The sequence below is a fragment of the Aotus nancymaae genome, unplaced genomic scaffold (assembly GCF_030222135.1).
Source record: "Aotus nancymaae isolate 86718 unplaced genomic scaffold, 86718_ANA_hifiasm-v0.15.2.pri h1tg000025l, whole genome shotgun sequence".
Lineage (NCBI taxonomy): Eukaryota > Metazoa > Chordata > Mammalia > Primates > Aotidae > Aotus > Aotus nancymaae.
The window spans coordinates 19,875,243-19,884,298 of record NW_026988438.1 but is presented as its reverse complement, the minus strand read 5'-3'; the positions used below and the strand labels follow the sequence as shown (position 1 = coordinate 19,884,298).

The following is a 9,056-nucleotide window of genomic DNA, read 5'->3' as shown; positions in this document are numbered from 1 at the left end:
CGATGCAGTACTATTCACAGTAGCCAAAACATAGAATCAAGCCAGGTGCCCAACAATGGTGTACTGGATAAAGAAAATTGTGTATATATATATAATGGTATATACATATATACCATATATATCATAGAATACTCAGGAGCCACAAAAAGAATAAAATTATGCCCTTTGAAGCAACATGGATGCAGCTAGAGGTCATTATCCCAAGCAAAGTAACACAGAAACAGAAAACCAAATACCACATTCTCATTTATATGTGGGAGTTAACACTGGGTACACACTGATATAAAAATTGGTACAGTAGACACTGGGGACTACTAGAGCAGGGAGAGAGGGAGGATGGAAAGGGGCTGAAAAACTACCTACTGGGTATGATACTCACAACCTGAATGACCAGTTCAATCATATCCCAAACCTCAGCATCAGGCAATATACCTTTGTCACAAACCTGCCCATTTACCCCTAAATCTAAAATAAGAGCAGAAAAAGAAAAAGGAGATTTTTCAGCTTATTTGCCCTCTTGGAATGCTGTTTGAGACTGCCATGATGAAACCCAATATAATTAATTAAAGGATAGTAGGCCACATGGAGCAGAGATGAATCACTCCAACTTAGTCTCCCCAGTTGGGCAGCCAATAGCCAATATCAACTGCTAGACATGTCAGTAAGGCCATCTTATACCATCTAGCTCCTTTAGAGCTAGAGAAATTAGCCACATGAGTGAATCCAAGGGAGAGCAACTGCTAGACAGGTCAGTAAGGCCATCTTATACCATCCAGCCCCTTTAGAGCTAGAGAAGTTAGCCACATGAGTGAACCCAAGGGAGAGCAATCACAGAAGCACCCAGCTGGGTCCAGCCCAAATTACTTTCCCATGGAGGAAAATGACTGTTTCAGGTGGTTTCTTATGCAGCAACAGATAACTGATGAAGTACCATATTTCCTAATTTTCCAACCCAATTTAGATTTTAAATATTCTCTATTATCATATGGTGTGTCAAATGGATACCATTTTTTACATTGGAAATATGGTCTTACAAGGGAGTAAGTACTAAAATGTGTTCCATAATGATGGTTGACCTAAATGGACACTTCTCACCTTCTAGAATTGTTATTATTATCTAGTATTAAAATCAAGTCATTTTAACCCTGAACACAGCTATCTTTTCTTTCACTCATGCAAACTGAAAGTAGGGGCAGATAATCAAATTTAACTGCCTTGATCTGTAGAAGTATTACAACTATTACTCATGACATTTAAGTCCAATAAATTCCTTGCACATTCTTCCCCAAGTGTCACTGCCTTATGACCACTCTTTCTGCCCCATGCATCCATAGAAAGGCACAAACACATAAAAGATAAAATGGGAGGTGAGAAAACTATAGATTAAAGGGCAAAGATGAGTAACTGTTATAATGACACACTGAACAATCACATTTTTATAATATATTTTTGTTTGAATTGCCTCCCAGCTAGACCTCTCCTTTGGCAGATGCTATGTAATTTCTCTAGTTATGTGATAGAACCAAGATGAAAGATAACTCACAAGCTCCCGTGGCTTAAAATACAATGGTTGAAAATTGGTGGGTTACTTTTAAAGGTTTTTTGTCAAGGAAAGACAAAACTGTGCTCATCCACCCCCACCACTGTCCTTCCACAAAATAAAAGTCAAATTGTTTCTTCTGTTTTTTGAAGATGTTGCTAAAAACCTTCTAATGCAAATGTTTAATGAGTATTAATATAGTCCCATAAATAACATCTCTAAACCAAAAGATCTAAAATTTCTTTAAAAAGCAGTATACTCAGATTCTGGGGAAAGAAATCAACTTTATAAATCATCTGTAACTGAGTATCAGTAATTGCAAAAGCTATCACTGTAAAATCATACACCTCATGGAACAGTCAGTTGCATTATGTGATCACTTACTTTAACTCCCACTATTCTTGGAAGAGAAAAAAAGCACAAGCACACATTCATACATCCAGAACCTTGTCTCTAAGGATAGTTGATTAATTCTACCAAAGTTAGAATTGATTTAAATATTAATTATAAAGTCAAATTATTTTAAATCTTCTAGACTACTTCTGTTCAAATATACTGAATCATCTGAGGGTTTGTTTTTTCAGCATATACTCTAGAAATGGGAATTTTTTTAATGAAAAGCTAAAATTATATAATCTTAGCTCTAAAAGGGACCATAATTAAACTTTTTAAGATTATATATGAGGAAACTAAAGATCAGAGACTTGAAATATGCCTGGACTAGCAGAGTTTGTCAGTGGTGATGCTAGTTTGAGAACCAGGTTTCCTGGACTGTCTGACCAGCACTCTCTCCTCTATACTATGTGGACTCACCATGGAAATTGTCTGCTGCAGATGGGAGGCCCCAGTTTAACCCACTCCTGAATTGAAGAGCTGCCACACCTGAGCACGAAACTTCTATACTCCTTCAGACACAGCCCTGTTCCCAACTTATTAATTCAGATTCTCTAGAGGTAAGCGAGGTATTAGCAATGTCTAAACGTTCCCCAGGAGATTCTGATATGCAGCTAGGGTTGAGAACCCTGAAATAGTTTCTCATCCTTCCCTGCTTAATTGACTTAGGCTTAACAGGCTGGGAGTCACAGTCTTTGACTTACTAGAATTTCTAGCTGTCTTTGGCCCCTTGATACCCTAGATATCAAGAACCTAATTCTGAGAGTTCCAACTCTTGGAGAACAGAAAACAAAAAGGGGATGGTAGAGAATAATTAAAGTACATGGGTCTTAGCGACATGCATTGTGACACTTCCTATAGACACGTAAGAACTTACAAGAGAAAATATGATTTGGCTATATAAAAATGGTTTTACTTACAGGCATTTGTGTCAACAGCTAACAACGTTTGCAATAATATGTATCGGATTGTTTATGGGTTCATTTCGTTACATCAGTAGACCACTCATATAAAGTCATAGTTATCTGCTCACAAGCTTATGAAATTACAAGCAATATGTCTTAGATGCAGGCTTAGAAATTATGACATTGGAGAGAAAAGGGTAGAATATTTCATGTTAAAAAAAAGGTTTAAATCAGTCAGAATCCAGGTTAGCTGTATCACAAAAAAAAATTAACAATTCAAAGAACCTATAATGAATGTATCACTGATCCTCAATTCCAACCCAATTCTCAAGAAGTAAAGCTAAATCTTGGTTATTTTGGACCTCAGGAATGTGAAAGATAGTATTTACTTGCTAGAGTAAGATTTAAGTAAAGATGGTCTCCTCACCCCTTGAAATTTTTGCTCAATTCTTTCCATTGTGTTGAAAAAAATTATTCTTTGAAAGTCTGCAGGCCATTTAGGTTTCCAGGTAAAGTATAAACATATCCTGGTAGTCATGGGGTCACATGTTTCAGCATGCCTCTTTATACAGGCAGAATTTTCATTGGTTAATTATTCATTTTTATCATATTTAATACCAAATATTAACCATTAGGCTTAAATATTCTAAATTTGAACTACCTACTCAAGAAAAGGCATGTCTCTGAAGCTGCTTGGCTCAGTTTCACGTGAATAATCCAGTTTTTCAGAAACAAGAATGTCCCTTAAACCTTCAACAGGACTAAAAGGGGAAAAGTTAGTTTCCCTAGTTTTTCTTAATCTTCTAGCTTCAATTACATTGTACAGAACTGATTTTGTTTTTCTGCCTGTGTCACCAGTTCCTCCCCACTCCAACAAATCCCACATAGGGAAAACACGAGTTAATTAAGCAATGTATTACAGAGTATTAATATAAGTGTTTCAACTTCTTCTCCTTAAAACCCTATGACACAATTACTATTGCCCTAAAGGAGAAATTAATTCTTATTAACAGAAACATAGTTAAATGTTTAAACATCAGTTTAAATAACAGATTAAAGGAAGTGGTAGTTAAAACATTAAATAGTCCAACAAGGTAATGTGAAAAGAGAAAACATCCTCTTGCCATTTTAAGCATATTAAAAGTTTTTCAAAGAACTTCACTCATTTTCATTTCAAGAATCAAATATGAATATTGCTAATATCTCACTTCACTTTTTTGCAGTCTAACCACGAATAGCATCAAAAAAGCGTTGCTTCCAGCTCACCACCCTCCCTCCCTTAGATAATGTAAAATAATGTCAGAGTCAAAATCACAAGACTACAACTTTCAGCAATTATGTGGTGCATCCTCCACCCCCACTATAATCATTTACACCAGTGGTTCTCAACTTTGACTGCACATTGAAATCACCTGAGAAGCTTTAAAAATTCTGGTGCCGGCCCGGCGCGGTGGCTCACGCCTGTAATTCCAGCACTCTAGGAGGCCAAGGCGGGCCAATCACAAAGGAAATCCAGACCAGCCTGGGCAACACGGTGAAACCCCCACTATACTAAAAATACAAAAAATTAGCCAGGCGTGGTGGTGCAAGCCTGTAGTCCCAGCTACTAGGGAGGCTGAGGCAGGATAATCGCTTGAACCTGGGAGGCAGAGGTTGCAGTGAGCTGAAATCACACCACTGCACCACTTCAGCCTGGGTGACAAAGCAAGACTCCATCTCAGAAAAAAAAAAAAAAAAAATTGGTGCCCAGCTCTAAACCTCAGAAATTCCAATTCAATTGGTCTGAGAAGCAGCCTGAGCATCAAGATTTTTAAAACCTCTCCAGATGTATTAGTATTCTCACACTGCTATAAAGAACTCCCTGAGAGGATAATTTATAAAGAAAACAGGTTTGACTCACAGTTCTGCAAGGCTGAGGAGGCCTCAGGAAACTTGCAATCACGATGGACAACGGACGGCAAAAGAGAAACAACCATCTCCTCCACAAGGTAGCAGGCGAGAGCCCTGAAGCAGGAAGTGCCACACTTTTAAACCATCAGATCTCGTGAGAATTCACTCACTATCACGAGAACAGCATGGGGGAAACCACGCCCATAATGCAATCACCTCCCACCAGTTTCTTCCCTTGACACGTGGAAATTATGGAGATTACAATTCAAGATGACCGTTGGGTGGAGACACAGCAGAAACATATCACCAGATGATTTTAATATGCGGCCAAGTGTCAAAGCCCGTCAAATGAAGACCACCAAGAAAACACTTGTAGTTAAGGAAAGAGGCCTACTTACCTTGCTGAAACCGCAGGTGAACATTGAGGGATTCTCAGTAAGAGACAAGGTGTGGTGAGTTCAGGCAGATTCAAATTAGATTTCGCTGAACCAACACTTGTGAAAAATTAACAATAGCTTTAATGATGTTTAACAAAGTGTGGTCCTATGAGCACCCTGCACAAATACTTCAAGAACTTACTAAAAACCCAGATGGCTAGATTTTACCTACTGAAAGAGAGTAACTAGAGAGTATGGCCCAGGAAGGGATCTGCATGGTCAGCTAGTTCCACCAGTTGATTCTAATACACACTATAATTTGAGGAAGCCTGTTAGAAATTTAGGCTGCAAAAGGTCAGACATGTCCAGACTTCAGTCTCAATGAAAAAATTCTTCAGAATTCATTTGACATTTATTTGGGAACAGTATTTTTCAAGTGAAAACTAAAACTCTTACTTATTCATTCAATAATTATTTTATTATGTTGCTGCCTCACCTAGACCCTGTGCTAAATGCAGCAGATTCAAAAGTAAAATACACAGAATATTGTAAGAATGGTCTAGAATCATCACACATTATGACTCCTTTCATAATGAATTCAGACCTTGGGGTACATATATTACTAGCAATTAAAATGAGAATTCTGGGGAGAAAATTAAACTTATGCTAAAGTAGAACTATCCTAAGGAAAGAAAAACATTAAAAAGTGTACAGAGAATACAATTAAGTGTATCTATTCTTCTGTGGAAAAAAAGTGGGGTGTGGAGGGATGAACAGACATTCAGGTGACTATTTTTAAATAAAAATTATCTTGAAATGAGATCAGAGCTTAGAGATGCTTCCCACCCCAACCTGAATCAGTTCTTTATAGAAGAATCAGAGAGTTGACAAACTTTAGATCTTTCCTTTCTCTGGAAACATAGATCTAAAACCTGGTTATCAAAAAAGGTCATGAAGAGAGGATAAAAGGATAATATATAAAGCATTGTTGATTGTCCATAAAGTATCCATGAAGCCTACAGAAAGAATCTCCAAACATAAAACCCACTTCACTCACACTACCACAATTCACTAGAATATTCCTCCTTGCTTGCTAGAATAAGCTAAGCTTGCTTGACATTGAACACCTGAGATGATTTCTACAAGCTTACACAAATATGGCTACGGTATGAGAAGTACATACATAACTCCGTTTGACCCACATAGCTTTTGTTTATAAAAAGATTTCACAAAATATTTGTTTATAATTTTGTCCTATGATCAAACAAAACCTGATTCAATGGTTTTATCCACATCTTACCAAAGTCAAAACAAAAGCATGCATTGAAAAAAACTGAAAAACATATATTAAATATTAAAATTAAATAGCATGACTATGGTTGTGTTTTTCTACATTTCCTAAATATTTAGTAGTGAGAATGTGTTACTTTATAATAAAAAGCATTTAAAATGAATTTAACAGGGAATTTTATTTTATGAAAAAAATATAATTTTTTAAGTAAAAATAAGTTTCAAAGTAACAGTCTTCAATGGTCACTGTTTCTTTTCATCTTATTTCCTCTCTTCTTTAATGTGTTTTACCCTTCAGGCCAGATCATCTCTCTACTCTGAACATATAAGTTTCAACATTTTTGTTGTAACAAGAAGTTCTGGCTTTTCTTTTTCTCTTCTATTTTATTGCAACCTCATAAATTCTAACCACCGCAGTCCACTCTACCTACCATTATTCTCAATAGTATTGGCGAACTGACTTTGAAAGCATATTGTTTTAGCACATTAACTTTTGCTGGGAACCTTTTTTCCACATCTGACTCTCCTACCCTGCAATTTTGTATCCACTCTAACTAAGACTTTCCTAGGTAATAAATTATACATGACATCTGTCTTGTCCTAGTTTTAAAATCCCTGTAGCCTCTTAAAAGTCTTTTTAATGTCCTTATCGTCAAGTCCAAACCAACTCTGGTATTTCCTTCATGTAACACTTTTCTACTTATTTCTATCTTTGCCCTTATACTTTACTCCACTCTCTTTCTCAGCATTTTCTTCAGTAGGTTGTTGGGTTTCTTTTCTCTCTCTCTCTAATACTGTCCATAGATTATGCATCTTGCTTTCTTCTTTTTCTACCTCTTGGTCTGCCTCTTTCAGCTGCTGTAAATTTGGTGTAAGATCACCCAACCTATGGGAGATCCCTTTCTCCTTCTCCAAGTCCAGACACCATGTTTTCTTCAATATGACATAAATCAGCCACAGGCAAGGCTCATTTGGGCCTTACCATTGAGCCTTGAAATTAGCTAGTGCGGTGAGTAAGACGTTTATAATAACCCTTGGCTTATCAATGAGAAAAGAGAGGGAAAGTTTAAGTGATCTTCTATAGACATTGAATAATTTAGTGATTGAGTGGTGAACAAAAGTTAACTACATAGTTTTGATTTCCTTTGTTTTCACATAGCTTTATATTCTGACAAGAGCAGACAGATGTGTCCAGCCAATATGGCCAACTAGTGTAGTGCCATTGCTCTAATGACTAACATTTTAATAGATTAGCTATGGTAAAATGGCCTATGTGAGTGAAAATATAAGTTACTTGCAGAGAGAGTTTAAGAATTCTTGTTGGAAGAAGAGGCGAGAACGACCCCCGGACCGACCAAAGCCCACGCGCTGCTGCATCCCGCGCCCAGCGCCTACGTCCCGCCGCCGTCGCCACCATGCCCAAGAGAAAGGCTGAAGGGGATGCTAAAGGAGATAAAGCCAAGGTGAAGGACGAACCACAGAGAAGATCCGCGAGGTTGTCTGCTAAACCTGCTCCTCCAAAGCCAGAGCCCAAGCCTAAAAAGGCCCCTGCAAAGAAGGGAGAGAAGGTACCCAAAGGGAAAAAGGGAAAAGCTGATGTTGGCAAGGAAGGGAATAACCCTGCAGAAAATGGAGATGCCAAAACAGACCAGGCACAGAAAGCCGAAGGTGCTGGAGATGCCAAGTGAAGTGTGTGCATTTTTGATAACTGTGTACTTCTGGTGACTGTACAGTTTGAAATACTATCTTTCATCAAGTTTTATAAAAATGCAGAATTTTGTTTTACTTTTTTTTTTTTTAAGCTATGTTGTTAGCACACAGAACACTTCATTGTTGTTTTGGGGGAAGGGGCATATGTCACTAATAGAATGTCTCCAAAGCTAGATTGATGTGGGGAAATGCCTTTCCCTTCTAGTTTTGAGAGACTTCCTCTTGGCTACCAGGAGGAGGGATTCCCTGACTTTGACACATATGGCCACCTTGGCACACAAAAGCCTTGTGGTGTGGAAAAACAAATTCGTTTTTATGTCCTCTTCTCCCTTTCCGTCTTTCAGCATAGACTTAACTCCCTTAAGCCCAGACATCTGTTGGGACCTGACCCCTAGTCATTTGTTACCAGTGTGTCAGGCAATCTGGACTTGCCAGTGATGCCACTGAGATGGCACCTGTCAAAAGAACAGTGATTCCATTTCTAGATTGTGGATCTTCAGATAAATTCTGCCATTTTCATTTCACTTCCTGAAAGTCAGGGTCGGCTCGTGAAAAGTTGTTAAACAACATGCTAAATGTGAAATGTCAACCCTCACTCTAAACTTTCCCTGTTCAGAGCATCAGATGAAGACTTCATTGGGTTTTATAGTGGCTTTCTGATTTTTGGTAGTCCATCAAAGAAGGTAGTTTGAAAGTTGTTGTATACTGTTAATGATTGTCTGCCCATGTCCTGCCTGAAATACCATGATTGTTTATGGAAAGTATCTTTAATAAAGCTGGATACAGTTTGGCTTGGAAAAAAAAAAAAAAGAATTCTTGTTTAGAGAATGCATTACTTCAAAAACACAAGGTACTCCATAAATGCATGATGAATACAAGAATTTTTTAAAATGGTTAATCAATCTAAACTTGGTATTTTTATAGTGTACAAGAATTTTACCTTTTTCTGCT

General features: G+C 37.6%; 1 protein-coding gene across 1 annotated transcript; it reads left to right on the top strand.

The window, feature by feature from the left end:
• The first annotated feature begins 7,724 nt into the window (after nucleotides 1–7,724).
• LOC105716301 (non-histone chromosomal protein HMG-17-like) lies at nucleotides 7,725–8,730 on the top strand. Its single transcript, XM_064380300.1, has one exon. The coding sequence runs from the start codon at nucleotides 7,811–7,813 to the stop codon at nucleotides 8,081–8,083; it is 273 nt and encodes a 90-aa protein (XP_064236370.1). The 5' UTR covers nucleotides 7,725–7,810; the 3' UTR covers nucleotides 8,084–8,730.
• Nucleotides 8,731–9,056: the final 326 nt, after the last annotated feature.

Coding starts and splice junctions, on each gene's coding strand:
- LOC105716301 (XM_064380300.1), top strand. CDS start 7,811: ATGCCCAAGAGAAAGGCTGAAGGGGATGCTAAAGGAGATAAAGCCAAG.